General features: G+C 44.4%; 1 protein-coding gene across 1 annotated transcript in view; it reads right to left on the bottom strand.

Moving 5' to 3' along the window:
- The window catches only part of PSMA5 (proteasome 20S subunit alpha 5), a 44,113-nt gene extending 43,180 nt beyond the window's left edge, over window positions 1-933 (bottom strand). Inside the window, exon 1 of the mRNA XM_073234454.1 lies at window positions 776-933. Coding sequence (XP_073090555.1) covers window positions 776-804 — 29 coding nt within the window. The 5' untranslated portion in view covers window positions 805-933. The remainder of the gene's footprint in view (window positions 1-775) is intronic.
- Between the last annotated feature and the right edge of the window lie 15,249 nt (window positions 934-16,182).

Raw genomic sequence — 16,182 nt, 5'->3', positions numbered from 1 at the left:
AAATAAATAAACAAACAAACAAATATCACAATCTTGACTTCAAAAACAGATTTGGCCTTCGACACACACTTAAAATAACTTGCTTTAAACTTATTAAAAAGTCAAAAAAGCTTAGGTCTAGCAATCAGCACGAGGAGAAAGCTCTTGAGAATCACTCTGAATTTCAGTTCGTCTAAAATCAGACTCCAGACACAACTATCTGAGCATAGCTTAGACTGCCCTCACGCTTTTGAAGAAATTATATACATCCCAGCATGTCCCATTACAACTCAATTAAAGGAAGGGCTACTCTATACCCACAACTAAAAAAATGGAAAACGAGGTTGTTCTCCTAGAAGGAAAGAGTTGAAATTAGCAAACTCATTAAATAATCTCTAGGTGCTTTTTCTTCTAGGCAGCATATTTACGTTTTTTTAAAAACGCAGTCAGACGTAGCACGAGAAGATGAACGCAGAAGGTGGTCACCCCTGGCGTTCTCCGGGTTAAAGGTCAGAGTCCCGGACCCTGAGCCTTCTTCCACAACCACAAAGCGAAGCTTTTCGTTTCCGCACCAAGTTAGGATCCAGCAGTGACTCGGCGATAGGGCAAGTGTCGCCGACTGGAGCGGTCTAGCCTGCGGAATCACAGCGGCGGCCCGGGAGGGAAAGAGATCTCCGGGCCGGGTCAGGCTCGGGATCCTGAGGCTCTCCATGACACGGCAGAACCCAGGCCACAGCCGGGCCCGGGTCCTTTACACCCATAACCCCGACCCAATTTGCCCCCGCCACACGTATACCTGTCGTACTCAGACCGGGTGAGGAACATCGCGAGGGCAGAAGGCGGTAGCAGCTACGTGGGGATTCTGAAGGCCAACACTCGTCCACCAACAGCCGACTCACCCACACTGCCACAGAACCGGGGCCCTACTCCCAACTGCGCGTGCGCCCGCGACCCCTTCATCCCGCCCTCTGAGCCTGCCTCCTATTGGTTTGTCGTCGTTCCCGCCGAGGTGATTGGGCCAACGTGCTTCCCCGCCAGGCCTGGGTTGGTCCGGAGAGAGCGGGACAAGGGTCATTTTTCCGCTTTAAATCTCGGGTGGTTGCTAGGGGCGCTCGGAACCGAAAGCGCGTGGTGATAATTCTCTTTTTAGAGCCAGTGTGAACCCGCCCCAATATTGGCAAGTAGGAGAACTTTGAGGGAGAGCTAGGCTGTATGAACCCCGATTTCATAGGTCCCGTGCTGGCTACCGTAATCCCGCCAGAGCACACTGGCCCCGTTTTCATTACGCATTCACCCGTGCAGACTTTCGCTATGATTCCCCTCTCTTCTGGCTCTGGCGCGATCTTTGAGGAGCTGTGTGAAGGGTTTCAAAACCCGTCTTGGGCCATGATGGGGTGCGCTACAGTGGGTCTGAGCCGACACCGTGGGCGAGTTCATTTGCTTCAGCCCGCCTACCATGGCTTGTTGAGAAAAGTTGGTAGGTTTTAAGTCTGTGAGAAAGTCTTCGCGTTTCCGTATGGTCAAGGTAATTTTACTAGCATTTCCTTCCATCTCTCCCTCCCATCCATTCTCACGTCTCGAGTACAGGTTTTAGACCTGGTGGGCCAGAGCTCTGGATCCGGATTCAGATTATTCACTGCTTTATCTGTTACGAAGAATTAGCTGATGGTGCCGCCTTTTTGGTGTTTCTTGTTTCCCTTCCCTAAGGGTAGGGGAGCAACTTTACAGCTTTATAGAAAGGCTGAATTATTTGTTCAAGAAAGCTAGCCAGTTAAGAAGTCGTGTAAGGGGCAGTATATGACTGAACGGGAAATGCAGGGTTCCATTTCCAGTTAATATGAACCACTGGTCAAGTCCTTCACCTCGCCAGGCTTATCTCTTAAGGTCATACTTGGCCCTAGATTAGGTCTGTAAATGACCAAGGTATTTCAGTGGTAAGGGAACTGTAGAAATACTCCTTTCAGGTATTAATATGTTTTCCCCATCATTCATTTCCTGACTTGATGAATTAAATAGGAATTTAGTTTAGTTTTGTGACTCCTAGCCAATCAAATGTGACATTAAAAAAAATGAGGAGAAATTCCAAGTAGCAATCCTCAAATCTCTGAGATTAGGACATTATCCTTTAGGTTTTTGGTCAGCTATTGTGGCCTTTCTATTAAAAATGTTGAACTCACTATGCTTGTTCTTTTGAAGTTCTTTTGAAATTTATATATACTATCTACCTATATAATATTCCAGCCTAACAGTGTATCCTGAACACCCAGGGATGTGAGGTGCTCTGCAGCCCCTACTAATATTAGATATGGTAGTGAATGTTTCACAATTACTTGAATGTGGAATCCCCTCTGGGTAAATGTGTTTGTGCCCTATATATCATAAATGAAGGGGAGCTGCAGGTAACTGATTGTGGATAAGAAGGGAAATCTTGTTTTCTCCCACGAAAGTGAATTGTTATAAACAAAAAGCCACCACCTAGTGTAGTTTCTCACCCATAGTAAATTTAATAAGTGTTTCATTTAAAGGTGAACCAGGTGTCCCTCTGAGGAAAAATAATAAAGGAGCCATGGAAGACAGAAAGGAAAGGAATATAGTAAACGAGAGAATGAACTAGATTCAGAAACTGAGAAACACATGTAAACATCTTGGAGAGCTAAGCACATGGGTTCTGGAGCGAAATAAACTGTGGTAGAATAGACAGGGTAGACTGGAGACACTACCCAAATAAAAAAACCAGTGAGAACTGATTACCAAACTGAATCATTTATGTACCTGTAATTGCCTCACTTGTAAATATTTCTAACTACGTAAACTAGAAATCATTACTTTAAATAAAGACACCTGGAAGTATATATAACTGTCCTGATGACTTATAAAGAGAGTTACAGAAGAAAATGGTTGGGCATTGTTTCCAAGATTATAACCATAAAAGAACACCTGGTACTTCGAGTGGCAGCAGCAAGAGCAGGGAACTCGTATCTGGGCAGCTACTATTCTGCTATAGATGCTACCTTAAAAAAGTGATTTTAAAAGTCGGTGGTGTCTCTGAAAGAAAGAAAATGAGAAATTAGCCATTTGAAAGTATACATACAACAGAATATATTCAGCCTTAAAAATAAATCAAATTCTAACTTACGCTACTACTTTGATGAAGTTTGAAGACATTATGCTAAGTGAAATAAGCCAGACACAAAAGGATAAATAATTGTATGACTGTACTTATATGAGGTACCTAGAATAGTCAAATTCATAGAAACAAAAGTTGAATAGTGTTACCTGGATTAGGGGAAGAAAGGTTTGGGGAATTGTTTAATGGGATTTCAGTATGAGATGAGGAAAATATGAGATGGATTGTGGTGATGGTTGCACAACAGCGTGAATATACTTAATGCCACTGATCTGTGCACTTAAAAATGGTTAAAATGGTAGTTTTACGTTATGTATATTTTACCACAATAAAAATAAATAAAATTTAAAAGAATGGAAATATGAGTTCTTTGAGGACCAGTACTATGTGTTATTCAGCTTGCACCTGGCATATAGTAGATGCCCTATAAAAATTTGTTGAGTAAATAGACAAGTATTTATTGATGGCTATAAACATAATAGCTGCATAGAGATTAATATATGTGTAGTTAGAGAATTAAAGTGGAAAATTCAGTATTTCAAAGTGCTACTGTTAAAATTTAAAACTAGTATTTCTTTTATTTTTCTTTTATTTCCTTTGTGAGTTTTTTTTTTTTTTTTGGCAAAATAGACAAAAGTTAGTTCGTTGCAACCTTTTTAGATGAAATACTGAAAGATGAGAAGGACTGTTTTTTCCTGGAGATATACAGATCATTTGGACATTAAAGAAAATTATTCATTCATTCACAGAATGAGAGTTCTTTGATATTTTGAGAATTCTTTGAACATTTATGCAAAGAAAAGAAAACGATCCCCTAATTGAAAGCAGCCATAATTATTTTAGAAATTAAACACAGTTCTAAAGTACATTACAATTAGCATGATACTTTTCCGTCTATAGATTAGAAGTCTTGCCATTCCACTGGAAGTAAATGAAATTGTTTGGCAAAGTTACTTGCCCAATAAATATTGAAAATACTCAGATTTGTTAGCAAATGTCATATTTGGTCACTGTATGTCAAACATTCCCGGGCAGATGGCAGAAAATATGTGGATGATTTCAAAAGTGATTTCAAATCAGTCTAATCTAGGCCCCTTTGCTCTTCCTAAATATTAAGTCCCTTAAGTACATCTGAACACATTTATCTCTTAACAGCTACAATTTGTTATTTACATAAAAAGACATTTTAGATTTGGCTTCTTCACCTTGTATGTGATTTTTTTTACTTAAGTCAGTTTGTAAGACAATTTTAAAATAAGCGTATTTTTAGTTAAGGATATTGGGAGGTTTAACTAGCTTTGATTCATGAAAGCCCCTCAAGAAATAATTGACCAGTCCTGGCCAATTACTGAGCATGGCAGGAATACTACTGCAGCTTCATTGCTGCAATATGTGGGTCTCTATTGGACAGCTTTGGCTTGATGCCTCTGCATCAGCTGAGGAACTTTCTTGGACTGTGCTGCAATCTGAGACACTACCTACTCAATCCTTTTCCTTCTCCTTGGGTGTCAGACCTGCATCACGGTTTGGGGACTTCCCCAGCTTCTGCTCCCTCCTTTCATCTTTCACAGATATTTCCCCTCATAAGTCTTTTGCATGTTGTGGACTGTGTCCTCCCCAAAATTTATATGTTGAGGTCCTAAACCCCCAACCCTCAGAATGTGACTGTAAATTTGGAGGTAAGACTTTAAAGAGAAAGGTAAAATGAAGCTGTTAGGGAAACCCCTAATCCAATCGTACTGGTATCCTCATAAGAGGAGGAAATTTGGATACACAGAAAGAGACATCAGGGGCATGCTTGTACAGAGGAAGGGACCATGTAAGGACCCAGCAAGGAAGTGGCCATCTGCAAACCAAGAAGAGATGCCTCAGAAGAAACCAACCCTGTTGACACCTAGCCTTCAGAACTGTTAGAAATAAATTTCTGTTGTTTAAGCTACCCAGTCTTGGTATTTTGTTATGGCAGCCCTAGCTAATACACGTGCCAAATCCTACCTTGGCAACTGCTTCTCAGAGGATCCAAACTAACGTAAGTGGTGCCAGGTCCAAGAAAACAAATAATAAGATGAGGTTTCAGGACTTACCTGATGGGTAAAGACAACTCTATCCTGAGTAAGTACAGTGGCAGGGGTACTTGCTAGCACAAGTTGATGACTAATTGCTAAATATTTCATCAGTGGTGACCTGTGAATATGTTCCAATAGAAGAAAAGGCCCTTGCAGTTTCAATTTCAGGTGTTTGAAATACATGTGAAGAGCAGTGCCTACATAGTAGAATTAGCTGGTTATTGCTAGGTTGCCTTGATAGTCTGAAGAGGGATAATGAGAAAGCAAGGGTCCCCTTAGCTAATGGCTAAGTATGAAAGAAGAAGGCCTCTTTAGTAGTTCACAGAGGCTTTTATCTCCTAATGGAAGAGCTAACAGAACACAGACTGAGGACATGACAGAGGCACAGAACTCTGCAGACATTTAAATGTGCAGACAAAGCAGTTCAGGGCCCTGGTTGAGAAAACCTGAAACTCTGAAACAAGGGATGGAACATCTGGATGGACATCTGTGAAGATATTAACTCTGCAGATCCCTGTGAACTTTCAGTGCCTGCAGAGGAGGTCCACCTCTTTGTAGGAAGAACTAGTACTTCCCCCATGCTGTAATACATTGCAGAGCCACTCCCCAGCATATAGAAATTGTCCTTACCTCCTATCCTGGCTGCTACATCAATAGCTAAGGTTAAATCCTAGTACAACCTAGCTGAGAACATTCTGGCACTGAAAAAGAAAAAAAAAAGACATTATATACAAAGGAGCTGTAAGAATTAGCTAGCATATATAGCATACATAGATGGATGCCAGGGGAGAATCCTGCGGTGAAAGTTTAAGGTTGCTTGATCAAGGAGGCCAGAATATAAGACTAGATAATCAAGAATTCATTGACTTGGGAGTACTTTATTGAGACAGGATTTAGCACCCTGCCTGACAAGGGTTCTTGGGGATGAAACCTCACTTCTGGTGAGTTCTTAGAAACCTAAAGAATGTGATGGCCAATGCTGAACAAAGTAGACGTGCCTCAGTTGCTATGGCATATGGTAGAATGAATAAAAGACAGGGAAGTGGACAAGCTGGAATAGATATGTGTGAGGCCAGAAGACCCATCAGAGGATTATGTCCCACAGGAAGGCCCAGAAGACACGTCATCACCAGGGCCATCAGTTATCCTCTGGTAAGGTACAACAGCCTCACCAAGTTCTCTGCAGTCCTGAGCTGACAAAAGAAGCAGTCACAGAGCTGGAGCTCATTAATAACTATGGGAATCATATTCCCCTTCCCCAAATAATAGGGGTTAGATGGTGGCACTTAGCACCAGAAGCCAGGAGGCCATGATTAGGAAGACAAGCAATATGTGAAAAGAGTGGCAGCCAATGGGGCTTCACCCATAGGGAGTTGTGGAGGTGGATATCAAGCTAGGGACAAAATACACAGGAAGCCTATTAACACCTACAACCAAAGAAAAAAAAAGGCTGAAATGGAGAAGCAGGGGACTGAGGATTGTCCCCCCCCAATAAAAAAGTCCTTATTCCTTGTTCAGTGTCCAGATCTGAGCCACTTTTCAGATCTGAAACCCATTGACTTGAAAGGTGGCAACAAGTAGACATATGATTCCCCAGTCCTTCTCCAAAGAGACCTATGGCCATTTGCTTTGATGGCAGTACACACTGAGGGAGAGGGATAACCAGAAGATTTGAGGACTGCTGGACTCAGGGTCTGAGTTGACATCAGTATTCTGAGACCCAAAGCATTGTCATGGCCCCCTATTAGAATGGAGGTGTACGGGGGCAGGGGCCAGGTAATAAATGGAGTCCTAGCTAAATTCTGGCTTACAGTGTGTCCTTGGATCCACCCAGAGGTCATTTCTCTGGTTCCTGAGTGTGTAATCGGAATTGATATAATAGGAGTAATACCCACATTAAATCTTTGACCTTTGTAAAGAACTATCATAATGGTGAAGACTAAGTGGAAACGCCTGAAAATGACCTTCCACCCTTGGCAAATATAGTAAATTAAAAGGAAATATATCACATACCAGGGGGCATGGTGGAAATTAGTGCTACCATTAAAGACCTACAAAATGTGAGGAGGATGGTCCCTATATCTTCATTTGGTGAGCCAGCCTGACCCTTGCAGAAACTAGGTGGATCTTGCAGAATGGCTGTAGAGTACAGCAGCCTTCAGCAAGTGAACCACCCTAATCGCACCTGCTGTGTTTGAATAATGGTATTGCTGATAGAGCAGATTAATAAGGCATCAGAACATCACATGTGGTCAGTGATTTGTTGAATGAATTATTTTCCATTCTTATTAGAAAAGAGCATTGGAAATGGTTTACATACATGTGGGACAGATAACAATATTCATTTAGTTTGCCTCAAAAATAGGTTAACTCTTACTGTCAAAATATAGTCCAAAGAGATCTGGACCTCCTGGACATCTCATAGGACATCATATTGACCCATTACATCAGTGATACTATGCTGGTTGGCAGTACAAGCAAGAGATGGCTAATAGGCTGCAGGCATTGGTAAGACCTATGCTCCAGAGAGTAGAAGAAAAATGCTACAAAGATTCAATGACTTGAGTGAAGTCCACTGGTCAGAGGTGCGGCAGTACATCTTTCCAAAGTAAAAGATCGTTGCATCTTGCACTCTCTACTACAAAGAATGCACAAGGTTTGGTATGTCTCTTTATGTTCTGGAGTAACACATTTCACACCTAGGAATACTGCCCCAGCTCATATACCAGGTCATATTGAAGATTTCCAACTTTGGGGCCCAGAGCATGAGAAAGACTCTTTAGAAGTTCCAGGCTGCAGTATAAGTATTTCTGCCACTTTGGTCATATATGCCAGTAGACTTTTTTGTACTGGAATGTCAAAGCAGGAAAAGATACAGTTTGGAGGCTGTGATGATTAATTTTATGTCACCCTGACTGGGCCATGGGGTACCCAGACATTGTCAAACGTAATTCTGGGTGTGTCTTATGAATGAGATTAACATTGGATTGGTATAAGTAAAGCAGATGGCTCTCCCTAGCATAGGTGGGCCTCATCCAGTCAATTAATGACCTCAGTAGAACAGAAGGTTGAGTAGAAGGGAACTCCTGCCTGACTGATAGCTAGGACACTGGTCATTTCCAGCCTTTGGACTTGGACTGAGACAAGAGCTCTTCTTGGATCTTAAGCCTGCCGACTTTCAGGCTTGAACTTGGGCCATCGGCTTTCCTGGTTCTCAGGCTTTTGGGCTCAGACTGGAACTACAAATTCACTCTCCTGAGTCTCCAGCTTTCTGAAAGCTGATCTTGGGAGTTCTCCATAATCACATTAAGCAAATTCCTTATTATAAATCTCTATCTCTTTATCAACTCTTGTTCGTTCTGTTTCTATGAGAACACTAATACAGATTTTTGTTTCAATACTGGAGTGCAGCTGTAACAACTAAAATGTGGAAGCAGCTTTGGAACTGGGTAATGGGTAGAGGCCAGAAGAGTTTTAAGGTGTACCAGAAAGGTTAAGGATATTAAGGCATTAAGACAGATTCTGGTGAGATCTTGAATGCAAATGAGGAACATGTTATTGGAAACTGGAGGAAAGACGATCCTTGTTATAAAGTGGCTATGAACTTGGCTGAACTGTGTTCTAGTGTTAAGTGGAAGCTAGAATTTGCTAATGATGAAATTGGATATGTAGCCGATGAGATTTCTAAGCAAAGTATTGAAGGAGGGGCTTGGTTCCTCCTGATTGCTTATAGTAAAATGTGAAAGAAGAGAGGAATTGAAGAAGGAACTGTTCAGCAAAAAGGAACTAAGACAATCTGAGCCTATCCATATGAGATAGGATCCAAAAAATGAGAAAGCAGTGTCCTAAAGATGAACACCAAGGGCATGACTAGATTCTCAGTCAATAAAGAGTTCATGGCATTTATATGAGCAGAAACACTGCCAGTTTGAACTGAAGAGAATGGGGATGGGATGAAATGAAGGAAGGCTATTGAACTTAATTAATCTGAACAGACAGAATGATAGAGCTATTCAGCTGTGAATGTGCACTATTCAAGAAGACGGGGAAAATGACTTCAAAGGTGATTAAGAAATCATTAGGGCCACTGCCTTGGTTTTGACAGGCAGGAGGGCCTCCATCCAAAGTCATGGAACAGGACACTGAGCAGAGCCTTGGGAGTGATGCCGTTACCACCCCACTGGACTTGGAGGCTAAAGCATTGAACCAAAGAGGATTATTCTTAAGCCTTAAAATCTAATGGAATTTGCCTTGCTAGATTTTGAACTTGCTTAAAACCTATCATGCCTTTGCTCCTTTCCTGTTTCTGCCTTTTAGAATGAGAATGTCTATGCCTGCCCCACCACTGTATTTCAGAAGAACATAACTTGTCTGATTTCACAGATTCACAGCTGGAGAAGAATTTTGCCTCAGGATGAATCATACCTCAAGTCTCACTGTATCTGATTTAGATGATATTTAGGTGAGACTTTAGAGTTGATGCTGAAATGAGTAAGACTTTTGGGACTGTTGGGATGGAATGTATTTTACATGCAGGAAGGAATTTGAGGGGCCCATGGTTAGAATGTTGTGGACAGAATGTGTCTGCCCCACAAACATGTTGCAGCTCTAACCCACAATGTGATGATGAAGAGACACCGGAGAGCACTCTTCCTCCCTTCTTTTCTCCCCCTCCCTCCCCTGTGAGGACACAGCAAGAAGGTGGCTCACTGCAAGTCAGGAACAGAGCTCTCTCCAGAACCTGACCTTACTTGCATCCTGATCTTAGATTTCCAGCCTCCATAACTGTGACAAAATAAAATGTCTGTCATTGAAGCTGCACAGTCTATGGTATTTTGTTATGGCAGCCCAAACTAAGACAGAGCTTGCAGTAAGCCCCAATGGAAAAATCACAGTACAGTTTCCTGGGACTCTGGAGCAAGGCCATGCCTTCTGCAGCAAAGAATTATACATATTTTAAGAACCACCTACTAGTGTGATACTGGATGTTGGTGGAGACAGAACAATTAACTGTAGGACACCAAGTAACGATATGTCTAGTACTGCCTATTATGGACTGGGTTCTGTTGGTTCAGATGGACCCAACAGCATCTGTTGTAAGATGGACATCATACATCTGGGATGAAACTCAAACGTTATTGGGACACTAAGCTGCATGACCAGATAGCCCAACCCCTATGTCACTTACTATCGCGTACCGCCACCTAGGGGGATGGCAGGAGAACGATCACCGAAGGCCTGGTTCGTTAGGAATCTTTATTATGGGCGTCCGAGCATCCATCTGGCGAAAGGCAAAAGCAAAAAACAACAACCACACCCCTTCCTCTAGGGCAGCAGTTTATATAGCATATCCCAACCAATCAGCTGACTGATCACGCGCCAGGTTCAGTCTTATTGGAAACATGTGAAAAGCATGCTATGAGCACGAGCACGGAAATGGGGACAAGCCAATCATGAAGACTTCCTTATGCGCTGAGCTGTAGGGCCAGGAAGGATGGTGTCTAGGAAGCAGGCGCTATCTTTAGGGCATTGTCCAGCTAGAGTGGGGCTCAGCCTCGGCCATAGGCCGGGCCCCCACATCTCCCCCTTTATTGTTTTATAACCAAAGGGCTGTCGGGATCATGCCTGTCTTAGGTTGTCCGGAGTCTGCGGCATTCTTACCCGTCCTCAGGCAACAGACAACTTAGGTCTGCGCCGTCTTAGGTTGATATGCGCAGCTCCCGATCTTACCCGTCCTTGACTACTGATCCAGCATATTAAGCCATACTCTAGGGGACATGCCTTCCTCTAGCGCTGCTATGGCCTGCAACAGGACCTTCCGTTCTCCCCATTGCTGTTTTTGTATGGAACAGACTTTCCTCCCAAGCACGAGGAGGCCCACAATTAGCAATATTCCTATGACACCTACACCTGACCAGGCTTTGGTGGCGTTTAACACAGCTTTAGCTATTTGAGCTACGGAGAGCATCTCTACCTTCTTGGAGCTAACATTCAAAATTTCTAACCGTAGCTGAGTGGTGAGCTCGTCAAGCTCACTGGACCAATTTGTGGTTAACATCTTGCCTAACTGTCTGGACAAGTTGGCAGCTTTAGAATAATTATGAAAAGGAATACCAGTAATACACCCCCGTGTAAGAATGGATGCAGCCCACAGACAAAACCTCCCCCAAGAGGTCCAATTGTTCTTGAAGAAGGTTCATGCATTGGTTGACCAAGGCCATCCCATTCTTAAAATGGCCATTGATGACGTTCTGCGCTGTCATTGCCGAGGCAGTAGCATCTCTGCCGTAGAAATGGTGATAGTCAGCGCGGCGGTGGCTGCAGCTGCAGCTCGGCTCTGCCGTCACCTGCTGTAGGATCCACGGCAGGAGCAGAAGCAGTGCGATCATCTTGTACCTCCACTCCGGGGTTTTCCACTCTGCGTATCAGACGTTCAGGCACCCAAACGGGGTTCTGCTGGTCCTGTGGAAAAACACAAACCGAGCCTCGGGTCCAGATTATCACTGGGTCCGGGCCTTTCCATGTTCCTTCCAACACATCCTTCCACAAAACTTTAGGCATGTGTTTTGGATTGGATTGTTGGCCGTGCCACTCTGCTGCACTGCGGCTATTTTTGTCCAGTGTTAAAAAGTTTAAAATGAATAATATGATGTTTAATTTGTCTCTGGGGGATCTAAAGTCTTCTCCTATTCCCCCTTTTTGGTTATATAAGGCATTCTTGAGGGTGAGGTGTGTGTGTTCCACCATACCCTGACCCTGAGGGTTGTAGGGAATGCCGGTAGTATGTTTGATGTCTAGAGTTTTGACAAAGGTAAGGAATGGTTTGGATGAATACGCTGGCCCATTGTCCGTTTTCAGATGCTTGGGCTTTCCCCAGGCTGAAAATGCTTGCAAACAATGGGAAATGACATCCCGAGATTTCTCCCCTGTGTGGCAGGATGCAAAGATAACACCTGAGCAGGTGTCCACAGACACATGAACATATTTCATCCTGCCAAATTCGGGGATGTGAGTGACATCCATTTGCCAAATGTGGTTGGGAAGCAATCCTTTTGGGTTAACCCCTATGGGGGTAGGGGGAAGAAGCGATACACACCACTTGCAGCTGACCACTATGGCTCTCGCCTGTTCTCTAGTGATCTGGAACTTCAGGCAGAGGGTGGTGGCATTAGCGTGAAATTTCTTGTGAAATAGATTGGCCTGTTCCGCAGGGTCTTTTACCACAAACATAGTAGATTCCCTAGTCAGGGAATCTGCGCGATGGTTTACCTTGGCGAGGGGCCCCGGAAGGGAGGTATGAGCTCTTATATGTCCAATGAAAAAGGGGTCTGAATGGTCCCAAATTATCTGCTGTAGGCATCTAAGAATATTTAAGACGGATGAGGAGGGGTTAATGTGACCTGCGCACTCTATTGCAGAGATGGCATTCACTACATACTAGCTGTCTGACAGAAGGTTAAAGGGTTCCTTTGGAAAGAGCTCAAATGCTCGCATCACTGCCAATAGTTCTGTCTGTTGGGACGAGGTAGTCGCGAACTTGAAGGTCCACGAGCCATCATCAGTGACTATGGCCCCAATGCCAGTTTTAGAACCATCAGTGAACAGTACTCTTACTTTAGGTACGGGTTTATGTCTGGTGTTTCTCGGGAAAACAACTGGGTTAGACAAGCAAAATTGTAGCCACGGATGCTTTGGGTAATGATTGTCAAAGGAGGCTTGAGAGATGGTGTGTACAATGGCCCATTTGTTTGCAGTAGAAACAGGCCCCAGGAGGGGTTGACCTGCCACGAGCATCTCTCAATCCCTGAGTTATGGCTGCGGCCATAACCTGTCCTTGCACCACGCTGTCATTAATGTCCCTACAAACCTTAATATAAGTACTCAGATCTTTGTTCTTCCAGGGTCTTATGGCCTCCCTACACCATTTGTTGGCCTGCTCATAGGCCAGCTGCTTCACAAGGGGCATAGCAGTATCAACATCAACAAATATGCGACCAGCTGTCTGCATCAGTCTGGCTAGAAAGTCTGCATATGGCTCATTAGATCCTTCCAACACCTTTGACAGCTGACCCTGTAGGTCACCCTGTGCCTTGCAGCATCTTCCAGGCCCTCACTGCTGCCGCGGCTATTTGCATATATACCGCTGGGGGGAATCCTACCTGATTCTGTTGACCCAAATATGGACCCGTGCCCATCAACATGTCTAAGTTCCATTGATGATTACCTGCTGCGGCATTACACCGAGCCGTGTCCTGTGAAAATTCTTGCCAGGCTGTCTTAAATGTCAGGTACTGACCTCCAGAGAGGGCTGCTCTTGCTACATTGGCCCAATCATCCGGCGTCAGGTTAAGAGAAGCTACTGACTCCACTAAAGAAACAGTGAAAGCTGCCTGGGGGCCATACGTTGTGGATGCTTCCTTCAGACTTTTAATGACCTTGAAATCTAGGGCTTGATGATACCTCTGTTGTGTATTAGGGTCTTCAAATACAGGGAAAGCGGCACTTCCTTGTTCTCTCAGCCACTCCCTCCACCCCCCTCTTTCTAGTCCTTGATTGCAATCACACGTAGGACGACAGGGCTGTACGTGATATGGGGGCGGTTCTGCAAATGAAGCCGGAGGAAGAGGGGGGGCTGACGGCACCATTTTCAAGGACAGTTTCAGGGTTGTTGAGAGGGGGGTGTCCTCTGACTCCTCTTCCTCTTTCTGTTGCCTCAGCTGCGTTAGGGAGGGATAACTGCGGGGGGATAGGGCATTCCTTCCTCTGGGCGATTCTAAGTCTCCTTATATGCTTTTCTAATTCCTCCCCCGATAGCTCCCCTTCCTCATCTGTAGATCCTCCTCGCTCAGACCCCCTCTCTGAGGTCCTAGCGGAAGATCTTTCCTCCCGGACATCTTCCAGGACTTACTCCCCCTCTCCATTAGCCCTTAGGAGTGCCCGGAGTGGTTCCTCTGCCCGCATCCTAGACACCTCTGAACCCATAGTGCGGAGGAAAGGAGGTTGACTCTATTCTAAGTTGAGGTTACGTGCGCCCACACTCGTACCCCTGAATTGAGTCTCCTTACAGCCTGAGAGTCCTCGCTAACTGGTTTTCATCGCTTCCCACGAACTTTAGTCTACGTCGCTTTACCTGCGAACTTTCCACAGCGCTCTTATTCTTTTGTGAGGAAACGCAGAAACATATACAGACTAAGACAGAACAAGACAAGGAACACAAAGGCTAAACACACACACCACAATTGCTTGCATTTGCACGACCTGATGTTGCTTTCACTTTGTCCCTGACCATACTCACCACTCTCCAAAATGTCAGTCACTCATGTAACTCTTCCAAAGGGTGTCCACTGGGATCGCCGCAGGGTGAGAAATTCCACTCCACCCTCGGACACCAGGTTTTGTTCCCGGGTTTCGGCACCAGCTATCGCGTCCCGCCACATAGGGCGATGGCAGGAGAACGATCACTGAAGGCCTGGTTCGTTAGGAATCTTTATTATGGGCGTCCAAGCATCCATCTGGCGAAAGGCAAAAGCAACAACCACACCCCTTCCTCTAGGGCAGCAGCTTATATAGCATATCCCAACCAATCAGCTGACTGATCACGCGCCAGGTTCAGTCTTATTGGAAACATGTGAAAAGCATGCTATGAGCACGAGCACAGAAATGGGGACAAGCCAATCATGGAGACTTCCTTATGCGCTGAGCTGTAGGGCCAGGAAGGGTGGTGTCTAGGAAGCAGGCGCCATCTTTAGGGTGTTGTCCAGCTAGAGTGGGGCTCAGCCTCGGCCGTAGGCCGGGCCCCCACAACTTACCACAACTGCACCAATACCAGCTGAAGGAGGAAAGGTAAAGCCTGAGTTTGGTTTTTGGATGAGACCACTTTCACATGTGGGTGCCAGTCAAAATTAGGCGGTGCTTGCAATATAGTCACCTTTTTGACAGGGTTTGAAAAACAGCAGAGGGGGAAAACCTTTCCAAAGGAGAGTTGCAAGCTTTGTTCCTGGTCATCTGCTTTGTGTATATGGAGAAGTATACTGAAGTAAGAATTTACATAGATTATTGGGCAGGTGTCAGTGGTCTGGTCCTCTGGTAGGGAGATTGGAAGGAAAAGAACTGGAAGAGCAAAGGCAAGGAGGTCTGGGGCACAGTCATATGGATGAATATAAAGGAGCAGGCATGAAGTATGAAGATTTTTATATCACATCTTGCATCTACCAGGCAAGAGGTAGACAATCAAGTAGACAAAATGACTCATCCAATTGTCATTACCAGCCTTAATCACCAGGACCAGCATTATGGACACTGTTATAGGGTGTATTATATCCCCCCAAAATTCATATGTTGATGTTCTAACCCCCCAAACCCTAAAATATGCCTTATTTGGAAATAGGGTTGTTGCAGACATAGTTAAGATGACATCATACTGGATTAGGGTCAGCCCCTATTTCAATATGACTGGTGGCCTTATACGGAGGCAGTCATGTGAAGACAGAGATACAAAGAGAGAATATATGTGAAGATAAAAACAGAGATCAGAGTGATGCAGCAAAAGCCAAGGAATGCCAACTACCAGGAAACTACCAGCAGCTGAGGAGAAGCATGGAACAGATTTTCTTTCACAGCCCTCAGAAGGAACCAAGCCTGCTGACACCTTGGTCTCCAACTTCTAGCATCCAGAACTGTGAGACAATAAATTTCTGTGGTTTGAATCACCAAGTCTGTAGTACTTTGTTGAGGCATCCCTAAGAAACTAATACAAGCACATAAATGGTATGGCTCCAGTGGCAGAGATGCAGAATATAGATGGACCCAAAAAACATGGACTCCAACTTTCCAAGGCTGATCTAGTTACTGATGTCCATATGTCCAACCTGTCAACAGCAGAACCAATGCTGAGCTCCCAGTATGGCACTATTACTCAAGGAGATCAACTGGCTACTTGGTGACAAGTTGACTACCTTGGGTCCCTTTCATCCTGGAAGGGCCAATGGTCCATTCTCACAGTGATAGATA

Source organism: Manis javanica, chromosome 4 (assembly GCF_040802235.1).
Source record: "Manis javanica isolate MJ-LG chromosome 4, MJ_LKY, whole genome shotgun sequence".
Taxonomy (NCBI): Eukaryota; Metazoa; Chordata; class Mammalia; order Pholidota; family Manidae; genus Manis; species Manis javanica.
This window is presented reverse-complemented; position numbering and strand designations above follow the sequence as displayed.